General features: G+C 45.5%; 1 protein-coding gene across 1 annotated transcript in view; it reads left to right on the forward strand.

Moving 5' to 3' along the window:
• Positions 1–655: 655 nt before the first annotated feature.
• Positions 656–24,565, forward strand: part of SDHC (succinate dehydrogenase complex subunit C) — a 32,521-nt gene continuing 8,611 nt past the window's right edge. Inside the window, exons 1-4 of the mRNA XM_045983168.1 lie at positions 656–808; positions 6,644–6,700; positions 8,239–8,340; positions 16,095–16,156. Of these exons, the coding sequence (XP_045839124.1) occupies positions 789–808; positions 6,644–6,700; positions 8,239–8,340; positions 16,095–16,156 (241 nt within the window). The 5' untranslated portion in view covers positions 656–788. The remainder of the gene's footprint in view (positions 809–6,643; positions 6,701–8,238; positions 8,341–16,094; positions 16,157–24,565) is intronic.

Below are 24,565 nucleotides of genomic sequence, written 5' to 3' on the forward strand. Positions count from 1 at the left end.
CAAAACGAGATTCAAGAACTTATTCACTTTTCTATTCCTTTTCTCACTCCCTTTTTCTTCCTTAAGTCACAAGTGTTCTGCAATTGATCGCTGTGCTTGGGTTCCTCAAAACTGCGCGCGCGCGCGCGCACACACACACACACACACACACACATGTGCGTGTGTGTTTAAAAATCAAAGCGAGCTTTCCCCCACCCCGGGTTCCTCTAGCTGTGGGTGTCACCCACACAGCCTTGAAACAAGGAACAAGAGAGCGTTGTGTTTGACTCGTGGGTGTCCAGCCCAGGCGGGAGCTCAAGCCCGGGAACTGTGGGCCACGAAGCTAATCCAGGTGGATAGAGGAGGCTCCCTCGTCTGGGGATGGTGGTCTGCGTCATTCTCAGGCTCCTTCCTCAACCTGGGTACCTCTGCACTGGCGAAGCTTCCCATTAGAACGGGATGGAGCCCGTTTCCGTGGGTGCCTTGCCGCCCTATCTGGGAAGCAGGTGGGCCGAGACTAGACTGCGGAGTCCCTGGTGAAGTATCAGGACAAGTCAGATGTTCAACAAAATGAATTATGTTCGCAGGTAAAACGCGTACTGCAGAGTCTGAGTCAGCTCCATTTCTGCAGAAGCCTGGCAAGCCCTTCCGGAAGACAACTGAATGAAACGGGAAAGACCGGAGAGAACAAAGCTGCGCACAAGCGCGCCCCCAACCTTTATAAAGAGCTCGTGTTGTCACGTGATAGAGACCCCGCCCTAAGGCGGCGGGGACGCTGAACGTCACTTCCGTCCAGGCCGGAACTCAAGATGGCTGCGCTCTTATTGAGGTGACTTTCCCTGGGGCTGGGAGTCGTTGTCCGCGGCCCTCGGGAGGCCTGCACTGCCCCTCACGTCTTGCTGACGGGTGTTTGCCCCGTGTCTGGGCAGGGAAAGGGCCTACGGGTGTGCGTGCCACGCGCTGTGGAATCCTAGGGCCCCTACCCTTCCCCCAGCCGCTCCGGTATTCGGGGTCACCGGCCCGTTATCTCGCCCCTACTGCCTACCGACGGGTCGCGCGGCTCTCGCCCCTTCTACTTCCCCCCACCTCCGGTACTTTTTCCCCAGGTTGCGCTCCGGGCCGCTCCCAGAGCCAAACCCCGAGAACGTAAAGTTAGGATTTGGAGGTCAGCGGATCATCCGCTAGGACTTGGAGGTCTTACTCAGGAATTAGGCCTCGGGGAGAGGGAATCTTGGTGTGCTCTGTCTTTGCTTCTACCTGCTGCAGACGCCAGTGCTGGCTGTGAGTGGGCACTGTCTGAGTTCCTATCGGGCCCCGGCGGAGGGGTAGGAGACTTGGATCCTTACCGCGCTGGCCATTATCAACAGCGCCCTTAGCGGTCGCTTTACTGCCCCGCAGCAGCCCGGCTAGTTTAGTTGTAATTTCTCTTTTCATTTGGGGTGAGAAGGGAGGGGGAGTGGATGTCTCAGTTTTTCCATACGAGGTCATTCACTGTCGGGAGTACTCTAGATTTCCTTCCATTCTGAGCTGTCCTCTTTCTAGGTTTCATTCTCTACTCAGAGGCCTTATAGACGCAGCAACTTCAGTGACTTTAGACCCTCTTGGTACAAAGGCCAGCATAGTTTCGTGCCAGGCCTATTTTTGGAAACTGTTGGTTGTGGAAAGTTAGTTTTAATGTTGTTGAGATTTTAATTCCTGATTTCCCCAAATGTCTTCTCATTTCTCTTTCCACTGAAGTCACCCAGTATAAAAATAGAGGGACTTTATTTAGTTTTTCTCTGTGACAAAATGATTCCTCCTGGAGTTGAGATCAGGAATGGGTTACTTTAATCCATCATTTTCCTCCCTCTTATTTCCAAATGTATCTTTTTCCCCCCTAAGGTATGCCAGGGCCAGTCTTGCCAGAACTGCATTCTTTATTAAAGGTAGTTTTGCCATAATTGACTGATTTTGAATTCTTTGATATATTTTGGTAGATGTCAGGGACTTTTGGTAGAATTAACATTTAGCTGGCTGTGATCATATTGGTTCTAAACAGTTCATTTTATGAGTTTCAGGGTAATTTAGAAGTTGACAATTATCGTACTCATTAAGTATACACATTTTGAGATGTGTAGGATGGTCACCAGTAGGATTCAATGCCAAGAAATGCTCTTTCATTAGTAGTAATCTGAAGTTCATGGGAAGGGCACCTCTCTTCTTTTCTCACAAGGGCTTTCTTAAGAGGGGACATAGGGAATTAAAATTTTTTTTCTTTTTTAAGATGTATTTTATTTATTTTAGAGAAAGAGAGGGAGCATGTATGCAGAGGGGAGAGAATCTCAAGCAGACTCCCTGCTGAGCAGACAGTGGGCTGAGGTCCCAGGGCTCTGTCTCACGACTCTGAGATCATGACCTGTGCTGAATTCAAGAGTTGGGCTCCCAAACCATTGAGCCACCCACGTGTCCCCCAAGTTTTTTTTTCTGATGGATGTTCTGAGTCAAGTTGCATTTCACTACAGGGATTTGGAACTGTTCATAATGTGCTGATTTAGCCTCAGAGGAATATACCTTCTGAGCAATTATAGGAGCTGGTTTCTAGTTCTGGTATTGTCACGAACTCTGTTATTTTGGACAAGTCAACATCACCGGTTCCATGATTGTGGTTTCATCATTGTGAATGAAAATAGCAATAACTTGGGCCCATTTAAAAAGAAGTATTGGTTAAACATTTTTAATGTTTGGCTAATTAAAAATTATTAGTGCTCAGACTACTGTATGTCATGACTTTTGAATAGTGCTCTGTATTTTGTATACTCCCAAAACAGTTTAAATAACCTGCTGAGTAATGCACACTCTGTTGGCACTCAGTCCAGAAATGCCTTGTCAAAGCCAAGATGGAGATCCAGAACTAAGCTAAAAACAGCTAGGCTTCTGATAAAGTTCATGGTGCTTAAGCACAAAGTCACCAAGAGTCATTAACTATCTGTGCATCATATTAAGTGCTACTTGTGAAACACCTCTAAAAATAAGGTTTAACTTTAAATATATAAGACCGCTTTTTAAAATAAGCGTATTTTGATATGCTTATTTGAGCCTCTCTATTGTGTCAGACATGATTACAGGTGTTCTGGACAAAAAGCATTCTAGTCCTATCCTTGAAGAGCTCAAGGCTAGCAGAGGAGAAAATAGATTATTAAACAGCATAATACGTGTTGATAAAGAGATAAGAAGTGGTGTAGAAGCAAGGCCCAAGCAAGGCTGAAGAAACTGAAGTCGCCATCCAGGAGTTGTTGGGTTTTGAAGGAAGGGTTTGTCAGGGTGTGAGCAGGGTTCCACTTAAAGAACAGTACAAGCAGGGGCACCTGGGTGGCTCAGTGGATTAAGCCGCTGCGTTCGGCTCAGGTCATGATCTCAGGGTCCTGGGATGGAGCCCCGCATCACATCGGGCTCTCTGCTCCGCAGGGAGCCTGCTTCCTCCCCTCTCTCTGCCTGCCTCTCTGCCTACTTGTGATCTCTCTCTCTGTCAAATAAATAAATAAAATCTTAAAAAAAAAAAAAAGAAGAGTACAAGCAGAAGCATGTGGCCCTACGATGGCTTGCTCTTTCTTGGTGTATGTAGTATAATACTTTGCGTGGTAGACGTATAAGGGGCTGAAGGGAGTTTGTGGGAGAATGGGTCTAGACCTTGAGCTGCAAGCAGCGGGGTACTGTTCAAAGACTTTGGGGCAGAAGAGCAATGAAACCAGCTTTATTCTTCAGTGAGTTAGCTTCGGTAGTATTGAATGATAGGGAAGAGAGGGATGCTAGGGAAAGCAGTCCAAGAGCTCCTTTTATAGTCCTCTTTGTGAGAAATGAAAAGAATAAGGACTAAGACAATGGACTAAAGTTCCTTGGACAGTACCAATAGGATTGGGTGACGCCTCGCATATGTATGGGGGGGTGAGAGGAAAGAAGAAATCAGGGTGTAGCTTGGGAGTAGGTTGAGTGCTAATAGCCATTAATGAGAACTTTTTTTTTTTTAAGATTCTATTTATTTATTTGATAGACAGCGAGAGAGGGAATGCAAGCAGGGGGAGTGGGAGAGGGAGAAGCAGGCTTCTGCTGAGCAGGGAGCCTGAGGCGGGGATTCATCCCAGGACCCTGAGATCATGACCTGAGCCGAAGGCAGACACTTGACGACTAAGCCACCCATGCGTCCCTAATGAGAACTTTTGTGTACAAATGATTCCCCTTCATCCTGTCCTTCAAAGTTACAGGTATTTCAGAGTTGCCCTTACCCCAGATACTTCTGAAACTTTCTGGCATACCATCAGATCAAGTCAGATCGAGGTCATATAAGAGAAACTCATTATATTGTAGTCACATCTTGTTTTGCACCAAAAATGGTTTTATTTAGTTTGATCCCATAGACTTGGCTTTGAGTAACTTTTGTTTTTTTCCAAAAGTCAAATCCATTTTCAGCAGATGAATATTTTTATCACCCCTGAGTGTTTTAAAAAGAATGTGATGTTAATTCTAAAGACCTTGGCGAGACCAATGAAATATTAGTAATATAGATATGGATGATATTGCAGTTTTGAGAATGCTTTTCTGTACATTTTCTTATGTAATCCTCCCAGTGACCAATCAGGTAGGTCCTATGAGTCCCATTTCATAAGTGAAGAAGCTGCAGCCTGGAAATTCCATAAAGTCACACAGCTTACGCGAACTAGAACCCCAGTGTGACTTTTTTACTTCACTGTCCTTTCTGTCTCACTGTTGTTACCCCAGTCCAGAGAAGAGTTTCAGAAATGATTTGAGCAGTGATTACATTTTTGGGTAGACAGGGATAATGCATTTAGAAGGGAACAGTACTAACTAGAATGGTACATTCTGGCATATTAATTAAAAATAACGTACTGTTACCTTTTAGCTCTAACATATAAAGTACAAGTCTTTGGTAGAACTTTTCGGAGTTCCTGGTTTCACATGAAAGGCAAGGACAGACACCTGCTTTTGTCATATTTCGGTTAAGGCTAGGAGTTGTGCAGCTGGGGTCTGTTAGGGCCTTGTGGAAAGCTTACATTGGCATTTGTCTGGGAAACAATAGCAGTAGACAGAGTGCTGTAGATTCCAACCCACATCTGCAAACTCTTGCCGGGCAGCTGGGGGCCTGGACCCAGCCTGGTGCGAGGAATGCGTGCCCTGCAACTCCAGAGCCACAATTACTTCAATTGATGGAAGACATTTGTTCCCACTTCTTCTTTCTGGGAGCCTTGGGGGCACAATGTCAGTATTCTCCTCTTGCGGCCAAAGCTGGAAAGAAGGAAGAGCTGAAGGAAGTGTTGATTGGATTATTTTGCCTTCAGGCAGTGGACCCTTCTCCCGTCCTGTGTGAAACATAGGGATTTCGAACTGTTCTTGGATCTAGTATCATCAGCATGTCAGCGGTTTGAGGGACACCATGAGCTTTTTTTTAGAAGATCATTGGATCTCAAGGAGATTTTATATCCCCACAGTGCCTTACATATAATAGATATACCATAAACTTTTGTAGAATCAATGTGTTTTTAATTCTAGTCCCCAAAATTCACTTTCTTAAATATTTTTGGAAAGATTTGATATAATGTTGGATAAAGGGGTGTGGTGGTCCTGCTTTTCATAATACTGTGTGAACTCTGGGTCAGTGAAATTCACTTTACGTAGAATGCCTGGGCACATCTTAGTTTTAGACTTAAAAAGCAGTTTTGGTACTGATGTATACCTTTTCAAAAATAGCAACTTTTTGGTAGCAAACTTGTGTACCCTCACATAACTCTTCACCAGTCAGGGAAATCTTTGCATTTCCATGCCTTTTTTTTTTTTTTTTAAAGATTTTATTTATTTATTTGACAGAGATCACAGGTAGGCAGAGAGGCAGGCAGAGAGAGAGGAGGAAGCAGGCTCCCTGCGGAGCAGAGAGCCCAATGCCCGTTCGATCCCAGGACCCTGGGATCATGACCTGAGCCAAAGGCAGAGGCTTAGCCCACTGAGCCACCCAGGTGCCCTTCCATGCTTTTTTCACTTGAAGTTCATCCAGCTTGTCTGGAATTTGATGGTGGTTCCTAAAATGATAGCCTAATAGGCCCCTCCTTCCACACACCCTGATTCTTCAACCTTCTCAATTCATCCATTCTCAGCAGTTAAATAAGGTATATTCTTACCCTTATTCTTATTCTTGTTCTTACTTACCTCTGTCCTTTAACCGTCACCTCCTGTAAGACCTAACTTGAAATGTTGAACATTACTAACTCTGATTATTCTTTTATCTTGTATTATTCATGTTCAGCTAAAACTTTATTTTGCATTTCTAGGTTATGCACGTGATTATTCTCCAGTTATTTGAAGTGGTAGTTTTCCAACTAAAAAATTTCTCAAAAACATTGATGCTGTCCTTGTTTTCATCTTACTAATTTTTCCCTCTAATCCTAAGTCTAATACGGTACAAAAATAGAGAAGTTGATAAACTGAGGTTGATCTCTAAATGTGTGTTGACTCTTTATTCTCTCTTCAAAAAAAAAAAAGATTTTATTTTTAAGTAACCTCTACATCCAGCATGGGGCTCGGGGATACAACCCCAAGATTCAGGGTTGCAGACTCCAGCCACTGAGCCAGCCAGGTGCTTCCCCCGCCCCCACTGACTCTTTATTCTCTTATTTTGCAGACATGTTGGCCGTCATTGCCTCCGTGCCCACCTTAGTCCTCGGCTCTCTGTCAGAAAGTAAGTTCCTAAATTTATGGAGGTTATGGTGACTTAACTTTTTTCCCCTCAGGAAACAGCAGTGGGGTGTTGGTTTAGATTTTGGGGGTACATATGAAAGGAAGTTCCAGATGGGTAGCTGAAAATTTAGTGATTGTGGTCACTGTTTTTCTCATCTTGGTAGCAGAAGGAAGGATAAGAATATTAAACTTTAAATTTGGGAAATGTTTTATACTTTCAGAAAAGTTGAAGAGTAGTGCAATGGAGTTCTATGTACATTTCACTTAGATTCATCAGTTGTTAACATTTTGCTGTGTTTACTTAGAGTTCTATGTATTTTAGATTGTGTCTTATGAAATTGTAATTTTTGTTGGTCAAAGCTGGTCTAAGATTGACAATTTAGTGTGGTCCAGACTGATGTGTATTTAATTAGTGTTAGTATTTTCTCTGAATTCTCTGAGATTTAGTTGCAGACCCCATGACGCTTTACTTCTAAATACTTCTGAGAATAAGAACATTATCTTATATATAACAGTGTAATTATACAAACACAGTTATTGAATTCAGGAAATTGAACATTGATGTATTCTTATCCAGCATGCAGTTTTCAGATTTTCCATTTGTCCCAGATAATGTACTTTATAGAAGTACAGTCTTCTGTTCCCCATCCAGGAGCTGATTAGGCTCACACATTCTGTTTACTTGTCATATTTCTTAGCATCCTTTCATCTGGAATTGCTTCTTAGCCTTCTTTGGCCTTTTGTGGCACATTGTTGAAGAGTACAGGCCAGTTATTTTGTAGAATGTTTCTCAAGTTGGGGTTTCCTATAATTTAGAGTCAGGTTACCCATTTTCGGCAGGAGTCATACATCAGCGGTGTGTGCTCCGTTACATCCACGTCGGTGGCGTGTGATCATATGAATGAGGGAGTGTCTGCTAGGTATTTTTCCACTGTGAAGTTACTGTTCTTTTCTTTCTGTAATCAGTAATCTATGGGTAGGTTATATTTTCTTGAGGGGGATAGAATCATGTTTAATATGGGTACATAATAAATTAATTTATTGAACACAGCCGTTCAACACTTGGCCTCAACCCAACCCAGTGACAAAGGAAACCAAGACACTGTTCGGAGGTACCGAGCTGATCCAGTTCTTGATTTTTGAGAACCTGAAAGGGTGTCTTGACAAAACAGACGAGAGCAGGTGGTGATGTATGAGACAGCGCCCGTGGCCTGGGGAAAGGGTGATTTATTTATGTAAATGTTTTTAAAATACTGTCCTTGCTCTGCTGTACACCGCGAAGGAAGTTGAGCTTCTGTTGCAGGACCTGTGCATTGAGGGTTTGGAAAGAGGAGTTCTCCCCTGATACGACCTCCCTGGGTGATTGAGGTTATTACTGAGTCAGACTTGGCATAGCGATGGGGAGTGGACGAACGTGTTTTCCTTCTGCAGTGGGTTCGTCCAGCCCAGCTTAGAGCTTAGCTTTTTTGATTTAACTTTTAAGTAAACTTAAGCCAAGTTTACTTTTAATCATTTTAAAATCTTCTGGTTATATTTTAGTGCTGTTCCTTTGGGAACCACAGCCAAGGAAGAGATGGAGAGGTTCTGGAATAAGAACACCGATTTAAACCGTCCTCTGTCTCCCCATATCACCATCTACAGGTAAGGTCTCTGGAACCAGGGAGTCTAGAAGTAATGGGTGAAGGTTCTGGAGGTTGGGCCATTGCCTCCCTGAGTATTTCCCTCGGGCCTTTTATATAAGAAAAAGACTGTTTTCTGTCTTCTGGCCTTAGAGGGTATTTTATCCTGTAGAATTACCATTTGGAAAAGGCTGGTAGGTCAAAATGTAATATCCATCAATTGAAAAACATTATTGTGAAATAGTTTCAGATTTACATAAATGTTACAACAGCAGTACACCGAATTCCTGTAGAGCTGTATCCGCAGTCCCAATTCGTTGACGTGCCCAGATGACTTAAGGTCAGGTTCGAGATGATGTTCCACCAGTCCTGTAATGCTGCTATAACAAGTTCGCGCAAACTTTGTGGCTTAAAATAACACACTTGCTGTCTTACAGTTCCATAGGTCGGAAGGCCGACACAGGTCTCACTGGGTTAAAATTGCGGTGTTGGTAGGGCTGCATTCCCTTCTGGAGGCCCAAGGGAAGAATCTGTTTCCTTGTGTGGCTTGTAGAGGCCACTGTGAGTTGGCTTGTGGCCTCCTCCCTCCTCTTCAAAACCAGCAGTGATGGGTGACGTTCTTCTTCCTGCCAGCACTTTGACCCTGCCTTCCTTGTCACATTTCTCCTCCAACCCCTCCTTCTGCCAGCCTCTCCCACTTTTAAGGACCTTTGTGATGATGTTGGGACCATCCAGGTAATCCCTAACTCCGGATAGTCTCCTTACGTAAGGTGAGCTTATTAGCAAACTTAGTTTCATCTGCAACTTTAAACTCCCCTTTGCCATTTAAGGTAAAACACTCACAGGTTCCAGGGCCTAGAATGTGGCCATCTTTAGGGAGGTTGTTACTCTGCCTGTCACAGACCCTTAATACTCGAGTGCGTGTTTCTTAAATTCAAGGACCCTCTAGGGTGGGTTGGTCGGTTAAACATCCGATACTAGATCGGGTCCTGATCTCGGTCAGGGTGGTGAGACTGATCCTGGCCACAGGATTCCCTCACCCTTTCCCTCTCCCTCTGCCCCTTCCTGCCCCCACCCCTCTCTAAAAAAAAAATATATATATATATATGCAAGGATGCTCATAGTACAGCCACCACAATCAGAAAATTAACTTTGACCCAGTGTCACCATCTAATCCTCAGATCCCATTCAGATGTTGTCACTCGTCCCAGTAATGTCCTTTATAGGCCCAGGATCCAGCCTAGATCAGTGTTGCATTTAGTTGTCTCCTTAACTCTTGATCTCCTTCAAGTGTGGAACAGTTTTTTAGTCTTTCCCTATCTTTCATGACCTTAACATTTTTGGAGTGTTCCCGTTCACATTTGCCTGGCGTTTTCCTGTGATTTACGCATTTTTGGCAGGAATAGCTCTGAAGTGCTGCTGTGGTCTTCTCAGTGCATGGGGGTGCGGGGAGTGGGGATGGGGGCGTGGGGGTGGGGATGGGGGCTACACGCGATCATTGATCCATTACTGGCGATATTGACTTTAATCTAGTTACGATGTGTCTGCTTAGGTTTCTCCATGTATAAAGTTCATGAGTACAGATACTGTGTTTATAATTGTTAATTATTTTGTGGTGAGACTTCCTCCCGTCTCCCGTCTATTGATGATACTTTCTGCGAGCATTTATTTAGTTATTACTAGGAATCGGTTATTACTGTGGTGGCTGCCAGATTGTACTTTTTTTAATTCCATCATACCCAGTAGATTTATTTACAAGTAAACTAATAAATAAATAGGCTAAAGCTTGCTTGCTTTATCAGTATGGATTTAAGGATTCCTAAAAGGAAAAACTCATGTTTCCTCTACTCTTAGGACACCAACTAAAGGAAGAACAGCCCTGTTCGCTCTCTGCGTTCAGCACTGCTGACATAAAGGTGTGGAGGTTTTTCCCACACCAGCCAGTTTCCCAACTCCCCGGATACCAGTCGGGTGTGGAGTAATTCATTTATGACACATACTGTCTGGAGTTAGTGCAGACACCACAGGTTAGGGGCTCAGTCCTACAGGACTGTCCCCCACTCCAGACGCCAGTTTGCAAATCCCGTGCTTTTGACTGACCAGCTATAAATCACGGGTTCTTTCTGCCCCTCCTCACATCATATTAGTAGGTCAGCAATTTGCTAGAGTTGCTCACAGAACTTGGAAACATTTACTTACGTTCACTAGTTACGTTACAAGGGCTAGTTCGCTAGTTACCTGACAGCTGATACAGACCAACAGCCAGGTACCGTTGTAGGTGCCTCTGTGTCGGGAACGGTTCCCAGCACAGCAGCATCTGTCCCCGTGGAGTTGGGCTACACCACACTCTTGACATGCGGATATCCTTAGCAACCTGGAAACTCGGACTCCTTCACTTTTGGGATTTTTATGGTAGGCAGGACCAGTTATTAACTCAATCTCTAGCCCCTTTTCCCTCCCTGGAGAAAGGGGGTGGGCCCAAAAGCTGTAATCATGTCTCAGTCTTTCCGGTAACCAGCCCCCATCCCGAGTCACCTCATTAAAACAAAGGACACTCTTACCACCCAGGAAATTCCAAGGGATTTAGGAACTGTGTGTTAGGAATCAGGGTCAAAGACCAAATATGAGGACAAAAGCTGTTCGAGCACTCCTCCTATCACTCCGGGAGATTGTCAGGGTTTTAGGAGCTCAGTGTCAGGAACCAGGAACAGAGACAGTGTATATACATGTTTCTTATTATTTCACAGTTCCTGTTTTGCCCAGAGGGTTCCAATGGTATTCTCTTTTGTTTTGGCGTCCCAACTGTCCCACACTCAGCCAGTGGGAGCTCTTCAGGATGGTTCCTGTGCAGTCAAGATCTGGGGGCTAGATGTGCTCGTTGCTACCAGGCTGCCATGGCTTCTAGGCCTTTTCGGTAGGGAGAGCTGGGATGTATGTGTGTGAGACCCAGAGGCACAGGTGTGTGTGAGTGTCCACGTGGACAGAGGTGCGTCTGGTGTCCTTGGAAGTGACTTTGATGGCGGCTGTGCTGGGGTCAGAGAAAATCCCCTCTCGAGCTGCTCCTCGAGCTCCACTGCCCTCCACGTGGGTTCTTGCCAGGGAGGCTGGCCGTTTTTTACCCACCTCCGCAAATACCACAGCCCTTCAGATTTTTTCCAGGCCAGATTCCAGAAATAATTCTGATTGCAGAAATCGGACATTCTACTAAAACAGAAGGAGCCTAATAAGTGATCTGAATCCTTGCAACTTTATGGTAAAGCTTTTTTTAAGAGAGAAAAGATTTGGGGGAGGGGGATTATAATGTGAAGAATTTATATTATTCTGAATCTATATTTAAAGCCCTGGCCTGGGGGGAAGTGGGTGGCTCAGTCGGCTAAGCATCCGCCTTCATTTCAGGTCATGATCCCAGAGTCCTGGGATGGAGCCCCATGTTGGGCTCCTGAGCAGGGAGCTTGCTTCTCCCTCTCCTTCTGCCCTCCCCCTGCTTATGTGCTTGCTTGCTCTCTCTCAAATAAATAAATAAAATCTTAAAAAAAAAAAAAAAAAGCAAAACTTTATTTTAAAATTTAATTACATCATTAACCACATTGGTTTTCAGAGTGCTCCTTGGGGCTTTGGATATTCTACTAAGCTTCTGTGGATAGTTGCTGGAGGCTGGCCAACATGCACATGAAACTGTAGGCCCTGGGCCCCAGGGTAGCCAAAGCAACTTTACTTTGATCTGTTTTACATTTTGCGTTTTTGCGTTTCAAGAAAGGTGCTGCTCACACGTGCACACAAAGTTAGAAGTCACCTTTGTACCTAATGAGTGAATATCTTCTACAGTTTTTCATGTGGTTCTCTGCCTGTGCTTGTATACCTCTAATATACAAGGAACTCACTACCCCCCTTTTCCAGTTTGGGAACTTTTCTAATTATCAGAAAGATCCTTCTTTCACTGAAGTTGCTGTATCTTACATCTTCTATCCAATGGCTCTGGTTTGACCTTGAATCATACAAAATAAATCTCAGCACACTGTGTATTGATTTTGAATATCTCTTCATGTGCTTATTGGCCATTTGCATATCTTCTTTGGAGAAAGGAGTATTCAAATCCTATGTTCATTTTTTAATTGGGTTGTCTTTTTTTAAAATTTTTTGTTGTGGTAAAACATGTATAGTATAAAACTTGCCGTTTTAACCATTTTTAAGTGCACAATTCAGTGGCATTAAACATAGTCACCTTGTTACAAACCATCACCACTCTCCATATCCGGAATCCTCTTATATTCTTAAGCTGGAACCCTGTACTCGTTGAACAGTAATTCCCATTCTCCTCTGACCCCAACCCCAGCCTCTAACCATTCGATTTTCTCTCTCCATAAATCTGCCTACACTGGGTGCCTCATAAAATGGAATCAGACGATGCTTGTCCTTTTGTGCCCGGCTTACTTCACTTGGCACAGAGTCTTCCAGGTTCATCCATGTCGTAGACGGTGTCAGAAGTCCGCTCCTTTCTGCGGCTGAGTAAATGCTCTCTGGTGTGTGTCGCTACCGGCTGCTTACCCGTTCACCCACGCAGGGACATTGTGGCGTTCCCCCCTCTTGGCTCTTGGGAATGGCGCTGCAGTGAGCACCAGTGTACGGGTACCTCTTTGAGTCCCTGCCTTCAGTTCTTCTGGGTAAATATCCAGAACCGAACCGAATTGCTGGATCACATGGTAATTCTTTATTTGATTTTTTGAGGGGCCCGCTCTGCTCTTTCCTACAGGAGCAGTGCTGTTTTATGTTCCCGTCAGCCGTGCGCAAGCATTCCAGTTTCTCTGCCTCCTCATCTGCCTCCTTTTGTTGTTTTTAATAACGGCCATCCCAAGGGGGTGAACGGTATCACATTCTAATTTTGATCGTCATCTCCCTACGATCAGTGGTGCTGAGCATCTTTTCATATACTAACTGGCCATTTGTCTACCTTCCTTGGAGAAATGCTTTTTACTTTGTCAGTGGTATCATTTGCGACATGGTTGTTAAATCACTTGCTGGAATTCCTACATCCCATGTCTCTAGCTTTTCCTTTTTTTTTTTTTTTTTAAAGATTATTTATTTATTTATTTATTTGACAGAGAGAGAGAGAGAGAGAGATCACAAGTAGGCAGAGAGGCAGGCGGGGCGGGGGGGGGGGGAGCAGGCTCCCCGCCGAGCAGAGAGCCCAGTGCAGGGTCAATGCGGGGCTTGATCCCAGGACCTTGGGATCATGACCTGAGCTGAAGGCAGAGGCTTAACCCACTGAGCCACCCAGGCACCCCAAAATTAATACATTTCAAATCATTTATTTGTTGATTACTCTTTTAGGAGTTGGAAATACAAAGATGAGTAAGATCTTACCTGAGTTCGAAGGGGTCTCATTGTGTCCTGAGAAAAATTTTTCCTGAAGGAAAATTTTAGTGGCTCTTAGTGATTCTCTTTTCTGTAAGTGAATTAAAACAGTCTTGATTTTCGATACTAGACTCTTACTTATGTTCGACCAGGAAATAGTGGGAACGATCTGCTCTGTGATGTCTAGGCCTCAGCTATAAAACACAAAGGCTGGGGGGCGCCTGAGTGGCTCAGTTGTTAAGCGACTGCCTTTGGCTCAGGTCATAATCCCAGGGTCCTGGGATCGAGCCCTACATCAGGCTCCCTGCTTGGCGGGAAGCCTGCTTCTCCCTCTCTCACTCCCTGTGCTTGTGTTCTCTCTCTCACTGTGTCTCTCTCTGTCAAATAAATAAAAATCTTTTAAAAATAAAAAGCCCCACCAAGGCTGGGGCTGAATTAATCTGCAGATCCATTTACTCACATGACTTGGGTTTGTTCTGGCTGTTAGGGTGCCATCCTTTAATCCCCGCCTGAGCCTTCCTGCCTGAGCTCTCCGCACGGGGCTGTTTGGGTTTCTCGCAGCCTGCGAGGGTGTGATTTGGGAGTCACGCCGTGTCACTTCTGCTACATTCTCTTTCTTGGAGCCATCAGTCCTGACATTCTGCCCAGGTTCAGGGGGCTCAGCACTTAGTGCCTGCTAAGGAGTGACAAGACTCTGGAAGGCCATGCGGGAGTGGATCTGGTACTGTGGTTGTTTGGGAAATAAAATCTCCTTTACCTACTCAGCACTCAGCTGACCCAGGCTGTGGCTGTAACCATTTTTTGAAAATTAGGGTCATGTTTGACTCGAGCAGTTTCTTGTCTCACCCCCATTCTTCCCCTGCGGTATTTCTGAATATCCAGAGCTGTGCGCACGCGTCATCTGGTAGACCTCGCAGTCGTGGGATTTCATTCGCTGGCCGTGAGCCCTGAGTCCATTTGGAATGCTAAGCAGTGTCTTACAATTTCCCCACCTCTGTTTTTTTCAGTTCTCTCAAATCAATATTTGTTCTGTCTTTTTCAGTCTGATAATCATTCTCTTTGACAAATAAAATAGTTGAGCAATCTGCTTTGTACTCTGTCATCTGTTAACATAAAATTGTCCATCCCGGTTAGGAGGCTTGCTTTCCCTGAATACAATTTTAAAAGCCCCTTTTTGTTGTCCTTGACATTTTTGCAAGACTCAGCTCATTCTGGCTTTTAGCCTCCTGATTTATCTAACCAAATTCTGTCATTGTTCTCCGCTTGTCCTTTGTTATGTGGCTCTTCTTCGGCCTTTTACATTTATCCTGTTAAGTCAGAGTTAAGCAGAGTGGTGTCTAGCCAGTTTTTTGGGGTTTCTTTAGCCATTACTCCTTTCTTACTGTGACCATTTCCATTACATAGTTAGAATTTCTTTCCGAGATTTTTTTCAGCCTACTTGAGTAGCTTCCCGTTAGAGTTGTGAAAATATGGTCTGATTATGCTCAGCATTTCCTATCTAAACTGAGTTTCCAGGATGAATATTAACTTTATCCAAAGACTCCTGTTCTTTCCATTTCACTAAACAGTCCTCTCGAGCATGAGAACTAGGTCCAGAGTATAGCAGTGTTAATTGTCCTGCGGAAATGCTCTGGCAAATTCGTGATTCAGAGCATGATTTGATGACAAAGTATTTCAGAATGATGATGGATTAAGAAATGTTTACTACATCCAGGAAAACTGAGTTTAAAAATTTGGGATAAGAAGTTTATTAGGGAATAAGTGATATGCTCAGTGTGAATATTTACGGGCACATAATAAGAAGGAGTTCAAGGGTGACTGTATTCTATGAAAATCGATCAGCAGAACTCAGTTCGCGTTCCTTTGACTTCAGTCACATGACGTGTAAGGAAGGATCCTGGTGGTTGTATTCTAGTGATTATTTTCTAACCAGACGCAACTGTAATTGGTGTCTTTGACTCACTCATGTCGTTTCTTCTTACGAAAGGAGGAGTTAGAGTTGTGATTGATTCCGTCTGGTAAAAGGACGCTTCTCCTGAAATTAATCATTAGAAAGTGGAAACATAAGACTGCAAAAGCTGTTCTTGTTTTTATGTGTGAATAGTACTTACTTCCAAAGTGGTTCATATTCTCTTCGCCAAAATGGAGTCTCTGTTGTGGTAGCATATTTTCCCTTTTTACTTATTTATTTATTTGCTTAAACGATTTTATTTATTTATTTGACAGAGAGATCACAAGTAGCAGAGAGGCAGGCAGAGAGAGGTGGGGGAAGCAGGCTCCCCACTGAGCAGAGAGCCCAACACAGGGCTCAATCCCAGGACCCTGAGATCATGACCTGAGCCGAAGGCAGAAGCTCAACCCACTGAGCCACCCAGGTGTCCCATATTTTCCTTTTTGTAACTGCCTTTGTGTATTTCTTTGCAGCTGGTCTCTTCCCATGGCGATGTCCATTTGCCACCGTGGGACTGGTGTGGCCTTGAGTGCAGGTATGTACATGGGTATTTAGGGGGCACACACACACACACACACACACACACACACACTTCAAAGAACTTTGCTGTTTCTGTGGCTTTTAGTGCAGCTTCCTCTACAAATCAGCAACTTGATTTAGAGAAAAGGATGAGTCCTTTTAAGCTTATTGTTCATTCATTCCTTTAAACAATTCATTCTGGGTTCCCACTGTGCTCAGTTTCTTTTCTTAACCAGTTTTTCGGTCTCAGACCCACAACCCTGAGATTAAGAGTCTCTTGGTCTTCCGAGTGATCCCGCTGGGTACCCCTACTTAGCTAGTTTTTATTTCATCCTAGCACATGCTGATGTTGTATTTGTTGAATTCATAGAGAGCAGAGCTAGAAATGTCATGGAGATGGGCTGGCCGGCTAAACATTGACCAGACACAGTCCAAGATAAGTCGTCAGTCTCATTCTTCCAGAAAGTCAGTTTTAGCCCCCGTTCTTTGTCACCTAGAATTGATCAGACCGCAAAAGATGAAGTCGGCCTCCAGTCTCACAAAATCTTGGTTTCCAGCCCAGAATGTCTATTTATTTACTTGCGCACAATGAATTGTATGCCGGTCTTCGTGCATCCAGTTCAGCTAGTGACGTCTGTTACAGGTAGGAAGTATGCGGATCATCATCGGGTTTTGGGATCTGATGCGCCTTTCCACAATAGAGAGACACTTTACAAGAGGATCAGCTATATTTAAAATTCTTCCCTGGCTTGTCCTGGAGTCATGGGCATGTTTCTGTTTTCTCTCTTATTGTTCAGGGCCTCCCTGGGCTCCTGTAGACTCTTTCTACAGAAGTGGTCATCGGCAGGACTGGGGGCTCAAGTGCAGGGACCCCGTATTCAGGGAGCTGCTGCTGAGACCCCGGCAGAAGTGATCGACACCGCGCCTGTGCCATTCACACTCAGATTTGTTCGTAGTCAAGTGGGGTAGGAGCTCCTACCTAAGACCTGATGTGGCCACTCCTCTGTTGTCGTCCCTTCGGGTGGTGAAGGGAGCCCGGGTACAAGGATGATTGGCGTTGCCTGGGAATCTAGTTTCTGGTTTTCAGCCCACCGGGACTGAAGGGATGCGATCCGTTTCAAGATGAGGCTCTTCTAGCGGGACGTTCATAGTTGCCCTTTCTGCTTGTTCAGGATCTTCTCATTGTGAGTCTGATGACCCAGGCTCACTTGGTGGTACCCATGAGCCTGTTTAATCCTAAAAGTCATTGGAAGAACAAGCGTAGTTTCTTAGGCTTTAGCTCCCCCACCGTTTTCTGTTTTAAGATCTTACTTCTTTATTTGAGAGAGAGAGGGAGTGGAGCAGGGAGCCCGACATGGGATTCAGTCCTGGGACTCCAGGATCGGGACCTGAGCCGAAGGCAGATGCTTAATGGACTGAGCCATCCGGGCGCCCCCGATTCCCTTTTTATGCCCATGTATTTATTACCACTGAAGGAGAAAGGGGATAGCGGCTCTCTCGTAGACTCTAATGACAAGTATTACTTCGCCAAACATAGCTAAAGTTGATATATTTTTTCACGAGTGTGCTTAATAATCATACATGTTTTCTGTTTTTACCCCCTTGAATGATCTTGTGTTCATCAGCGTATATTTGTTTTTTTCCCTAACCTTGACCCCTAATCCTGTAACGGAACACAGTGGTGGTGGTTCACATGTGGTAGTAGCTCTCATGTTTCCCTCGAATGCTGAAGGGCCATTCAGAACTGGACAGGAGCTGGGTTTTGCTAGATGGATGACACGGGCAACGCCCTGCACCTCGGCTCATTCCTCATGAACTGAGGAATAATTAATAATTGTAATTAATTAATAATTAAATAACAAATAATTAAATAATAATTAATATTGGTAATAATAATTGATAATGCCTATACCAGAATTGTTGGGATTTCAGGAAAGTATACTTTGGACAATGACTTATGAGAACAGGGGTGAGAGGCCTGATAAATTGAACAGCAGCAAGTCTCTTAGAAGATGATGTACACTGGACCAAATGTGAGAAGAATTAGGTGATTTGGCCTGAAATGAAGTCGGTCCCAGCAAATGTAATCTTTGCATTCTTGTGGCTCTCCTCCAATCTCTTTTTGATGTAATGGTAGGAAAAACAAAAACCTTATGAAAATAAATTGAATCACGTTATGCTTAGAATCATCCTATTACCGTATTTGCCTTTTGCACTTAGATTAAAATTCAAATCTCCACCGTGCCAGAAAGTGCGCTGCCTGATCTGGCCTTGTCGAGCTCATCTCCGCCTGGCCTCCCCTTACTCTGCTCTGCCACCCTGGTCTTTGAATTCCTTTGAACAAGCAAAACTCTAGTTTGACTTTAAAATAGAGTTTAGTGAAAAAGAACTTTATAGGGGCACCTGGGTGGTTCAGTTGGTTCAGCATCCGACTCTTGATTTTGGCTCAAGTTACCATCTCAGGGTTGTGAGATCGAGCCCCGCATCAGGCTCTGTGCTGGGTGTGGAGTCTGCTTAAGATTCTCTCTCTCCCCCTCTGCCCCTCTCCCCTCTAAAAAAAAAAAAGGGAAAAAAGAAAAAGAACTTTATAAACAGTCCTTTAGGGGTGCCTGGGTGGCTCAGTGGGTTAAACCTCTGCCTTCGGCTCAGGTCATGATCTCAGGGTCCTGGGATCGAGCCCCGCCTTGGGCTCTCTGCTCAGCAGGGAGCCTGCTTCCCCCTCTCTCTCTGCCTACTTGTGATCTCTCTCTCTGTCAAATAAATAAATAAATTCTTAAAAAAAAAAAAAAAAAAGAACAGTCCTTTAAAACATGGAAAGAGATGGCCAGTAACATTCTTCATTGCTTGGGGGCTGTAGGGATTAAAATACTCGTGATTTTACCCAGTGACCGATGGTGTAATAGTCTTGATAAAACCCGGTGACTACTTTGAGAACAGCTGGGGCTGAGCTACACGATGAGTGAGGCTGGGGGGGCCAGTGACCAAGATGTGCCGTCATACAACTGTAAAAACAGAGTTGAAAAAGCACAGGTGGAAGCTAATGGAAGGTATTTTAAGGAATGCAGCTATAAGTGAAGTATACAGTGACCTTGAGTGGGTATAAGGATGGTCCTGAATATTTTGGATGGTTGTAAAAACCAGTCAGATTAGAGAATCAGCCCTTCAGTGAGAGATGGCCGGGGTGCATAGCCAGACCTGCTCAGGCAGTCAGTTGCTTTTCTAGAGAAGCCACAGGCCTTGCAGATTTATACAGGAACTAATGGAACTCCAGAATGACTGCTTTTTTCTTCTGGGCTTGTCATGAGATGGGACATTAGTCACTGCTTCAAATGTGTTAGAAATCCTGGTCATTGATGCAGTGGAGAGAAAGTAACAAACTTCAGAGTGAGGCAGGTCTGGGTTCAGTTCCCACTCTGTCACTAAGCAGCTAAGCAGCTCCTAGATCCTCACTTCCTTTTCTGCTTGTAATAATGCCTCGTTAGGACTGTGAGAGCTACACACTAGGTCTAAAGTTCTGGCTACAAATCAGAGTTTTCATGAGCCCTTCCTCAGGTTTGCTGGTTTGCTAGACGAGCTCACCAGAGCGCATGGCAACACTTGACTCACGTTTACTGATTTTGTAAATGGAGGCTGGAACTCAGGACAGCCAAACGCAAGAGAAATGTAGGGCAAGGTAGCGGGGGAGAAGGGGGGCTGTCCGCGGAGCTTCCGTGCCGTTTCTGGTGTTAACACCCAAGTGCAGCTGAGTAAATACGAAGCTCTCATTGGTCTTATTTGTCGTTCAGGATGGGCAGCAGCCCTCCTAGTGAGGAGGGAGATGCTCTGCTGAGCTAAACAAAAGAAGTTTTTGAAGATAGAGAGAAGGCTTAATGACAACAATAACAAAAAACAGGGGCACCTGGCTGGCTCAGTCATGTGGCTCTTGATCTTGGGGTTGTGAGTTCAAGGCCCATGTTGGATGTAGTGATTAGTTAAAATCTTTTAAAAAAAGAAAGAGGGAAGAAAAGAAAGAAAGGAATTTATTAGCAAGGCATGCATTGTTTAGGCAGCGTTGTCCTAAGGGGGGTGGAAGGTATCTGTCAGGACGTGTCCTAGTGTTGAGCAGGAAGTCCGTGTTGACTGGTTAGAGGTTACAGTCCTGCAGAGCCGAAACTGCAGTTCGGTGAGGCATTAAGTTAGGTTTGCTGATGTGGCCTAAGTGTCACCAGGTTAGGCCTGTGGTTTCTTTTAACACCACCCTGTCGGCACCTTGGTATGTTCAACACTCAAGAGCTGTCCAAACCCTGTCGTTCGGGGGGTTTGGGGGAGGTTTCCTCATTTAGGCACAGTGCTTAAATCATTGACGCGCTGACGGTTAGCCAGATCCCTGGCCTCTAGCGGGTATCTGGGGGGTGAGGACGAGGAGGAGCAGCTGCCTCCTCAGTCATGCCTTGGTCTCTCTGGCAACGGGCCCCATCCTGAAGCCATCCAGAGGGCCCCAGCCCCCAGTCATCCCAACAGCACACCAAGGGCACCCCTGATGACTCTAGAGGTTCTCTAGGTTTCAGGATCTGTGTGCCAGGAGCTAGGGAAAAAGACCAAATACATACTTCTTACCATATCTTACATTGTTGAACAAGGAATATCAATCAGTTAATTCAATCAAAAGTGACCAAAGCTTTCCTCATTGCAAGTGAAAAGTATCTGAGAGGAAACCAAATATGCGATTTCCTAAACTCTGCACTGGTGTCCAGGCTAGGGGGGTGGGGGGGGAGGGGGAGGGCCCTCAAACAGCTGAACAGTCTAGATGGGGACACACAGCCACTGACGCTGTCCCATCGAATTGCCAAGACAAATCAAATTGCTTTCGGGGGCGCCTGGATGGCTCAGTGGGTTAAAGCCTCTGCCTTCGGCTCAGGTCATGATCCCAGGGTCCTGGGATCGAGCCCCGCATCAGGCTCTCTGCTCGGCAGGGAGCCTGCTTTCCTCTCTCCCTCTCTCTCTGCCTACTTGTGATCTCTCTCTCTGTCAAATAAATAAATAAAATCTTTTAAAAAAAACAAACAACAACAACAAAAAAACAAATGGTGCTTTCGCCTGGCTGCCAGCACGGCTCCAGCCGCCCCACAGACGAGTGCTGTGTATGCAGCGCCGGCAGGTGTCGGAAGTCCTGCGGCCGCTTCCGGGAGCCGCCATGGCTCGGACACTTCTTCCCAGCGCACCCTGCAGGTGTCACTGCAAGTGACAATGAAAACATGTGAAAGAGCCTCGGTGGGGCCGTCCAAGTGGTGATTAAAACTCGGGGTGACGGTGCCCGATTGCTGTCTTAGCCGAGGTGTCCTCACACTAATCTCATCGTGTTAAGTCGTGCCTGTGGCTGCCCTGCAGTCTGGGCACGGGGGAGGGAGGTTCTTGCCCGGAGAGGAAGAAAACAGTTCTGAGACACATTTTCTCCTCTGGGCACCGTCAGTCTTGCCAATCATCTTGGTAATGCGAGGACGGAGCTGTCGCACTTCTGAAGCAGGAGAGGCTGAGAACGAGGTTTTCAACTGCAAATGATCAGACATGTTCTGGGTGCTACGGAATTAAATATCCCAGGCATTATGTAAATCGTAATCACTATGGGGCCTGTATCAGGAACTTCATCTCTAGTATTTAATTCTCACGGGCTGATCCAGGCGTTGATAATAATCAGAAGAGGAAGTGAGGAGACAGTAGCCGCTCAGTGACAGGAGTGGGAGCCGAACTCACACGCCTTTCCCCAGGAGTGGCGAGCTCACTACCTTCCACACCGCCCCAGCGACCAGGAGTCCTGACGCATGCATAGCACAGCACACCTGAGAGTCAGTGACTAATGCCCCATCTCATGGAAAGCTCAGAAGAACAAAACAGCCACTTCGGAGTTCCACTGGTTCTTTTCTAAGTCTGTATGGAGGCCTTCAGCTTTTCCAAAACAGAAGCTGACTGCCTGAGCCGCAGGTTGGCCTGTGCGTTCACGCGGGCTCTCACTGAAGGGCCGAGTCCTCAGCCTGGCCCGTGTGGAACAGGAAATGATGTTGCTGATCCAGTCCAGCGCGCAGGGTCGGATGTGCTGTTCTGTATCCAGTGGTGTATACATCTCATTAGTAAATAATTGCGGTTATTTAAGAGTGAAGTTTTAAAAATTTTTTTCTATTACGTGGATGATTTTTTTTTTCCAATGGCTACTCAGTTGTTAAGACATAAATACTTGAGTTGCTTGAATCGAATTACTGAAGAAACAAAACTGCCGAGGCACCTGGGTGGCTCAGTGGATTAAAGCCTCTGCCTTCAGCTCAGGTCATGATCCCAGGGTCCTGGGATCGAGCCCCGCATCGGGCTTTCTGCTCAGAGGGAGCCTCCTTCCCTCTCTCTCTCTGCCTGCTGCTCTGCCCATGTGTGATCTCTCTCTGTGTCAAAGGGATAAATAAAATCTTTAAAAAAAAAAAAAAAAGAAAGAAAGAAAGAAAGAAAGAAGCAAAACTACCAGGTGTTTCTTTTGGCTTAGGTGTACCCTGAGAAAAAAAATAACTGAAAACACAGAGGCACCAAACTAGCTGAACTGAGCTAGTTTGAGATTTGGGAAGAAGCGATGACCTGAGAGGACTCCAGGATCTTTGGCAGTCTGGACAGATAGGAGGTTAGGGGGCCCCTCCACTGTTCTTTGAATTTCAGGGCAAACCCGCAGCTCCGAAACTTCAAGAGCCGCACGCGGGGCTTAGCTGTCCAGACAGATCTGCCCGATCTGCCCCTGACGTCACAGCAGTCAGACTGCTGAGTCCCAGGGAAGGCTGTACATGGCAACACCAACCCCTAGAAGACCAGACTGGTAAGGACTGCCTCGTCTTAGAATAACACCACCCACTCTTTAGGATAACCGTCCAGAGTCAAAACGAGTAGAAATCCCAGGATGTGACCAGCAGCGTCTTCACCTTTTGCTTCTATGAATGTTAAGGAATTTCATCAATTGGTTAAATCAATTCAAAAGCAAACCACTGTCTCAAAAGTAAATCAGATGTACTCGACACCTTGCTGCCAGTTTTTTCAAGAGACTCAACAGTTTTGAGTCAGAAGTTTATAGGTGCTTACAACAAAAGCGTGGTGTTAGTGGAAAGAATCTGAGTTTGTGTGTTCAAATCCCAGCCCACTCACTTAATGCTCAGTAAACTCGGATACGCTTCTTAATGTTTCTGAACCTCATTTGTTCTGCTGTTTGTGAACAAAATTAGCTGCTACTAATTTTTCAGATTGTTTAGAAGATTAAATAATTATGTAAAATTTAAGTAGATGGTGGCTTTAGCAATAAACATTTGAAGTAGGTGTTATTTTTCTGATGGGTTGGGTACTTAAAAATATAAAATGACAGTGTCTCTGGATATACGTGAAATGGTTGGCTTGGAGCAGTGGCATTACGGGGACTTCTCTAAACCATACATTTCTGTAATGCCGTAGTTCTTTGCAGTGTTTTTGTAACCAGAAAAGATAAATGGCTCTGGGAGGTCAAGGAGATCTGGGGATCGCTACACAGGTTCCAGGCCAGATGTCATTAGAAGAGAGACCGTACTGGCTGGCTGCCTCTGTTCTTTCCAGAAAGGCCCTGCACTGACTGTCTTACAACACTTCTGACACCAAATGCCTGGTTTTCCCATTAACAGCTTTTCCAGCTCTCCAGACACCAGCCGGCCCCTCCAATGCGGAGCTGATGCTCACGGCTGGGAGTTAGTACGCACCCCGCAGGCTGAGGGCGCGGCCCCACGAGATGGGCCCCCCTGCCGTCCAGTCCCAGGTCCCACGTGGCCAGCTGTGCTTCTCGACCCAGTAGTGTCGAGAACCCGCTTTGGGTCGCTCTCTGTGTGCAGGGCCGGGCTTCTCCTCCCCAGTTGCCCCAGGCACACTTGAGTCCACTCGTCGCTTACGTGCAGGGGACCCTCAGATCTGGGTCTTCAAGCCAGAGCCCAGCTAGCTTTAGGCCCTCAGCCAGCTGCTTACTGCGTAGCCTCACGTGCTGTTCCCGGGGGACCTCAGCCTAGCGGAGCTCTCAGCTGATCGGCATCAGTCCCCGGGCTGTGTTCTCAGATGAAAACCGAAGCTCACAGCAGCCTGCATTTCCTTCGCTCGCTGTGCGGCTTCCGGGCATTATCTAGTCAGTACCCGCTGCGAACCACCATCCTTGACTTACCTCATTTACCCCACGTCCCCACATTTTGCCACATTGTCCATTCTTTATTCTCCCTGTCACTGTCGGGTCGCCATCCCCTTCATCCGTTGGAGACTTGGAATTACCACAGCGTCCTGATCGCCTTCCTGCCTCCACTGACCCCTCATCTATGCCCTGTTGCTGCCAAGTGGACCTTTTCAAAGGGTGTATCTGTCCGTATCACTGTCCAGTTTGAAGCTCGTAAGGATTTATCCGTCCCGTTAGGAATGG

This window comes from Meles meles, chromosome 17 (assembly GCF_922984935.1).
Source record: "Meles meles chromosome 17, mMelMel3.1 paternal haplotype, whole genome shotgun sequence".
NCBI lineage: Eukaryota > Metazoa > Chordata > Mammalia > Carnivora > Mustelidae > Meles > Meles meles.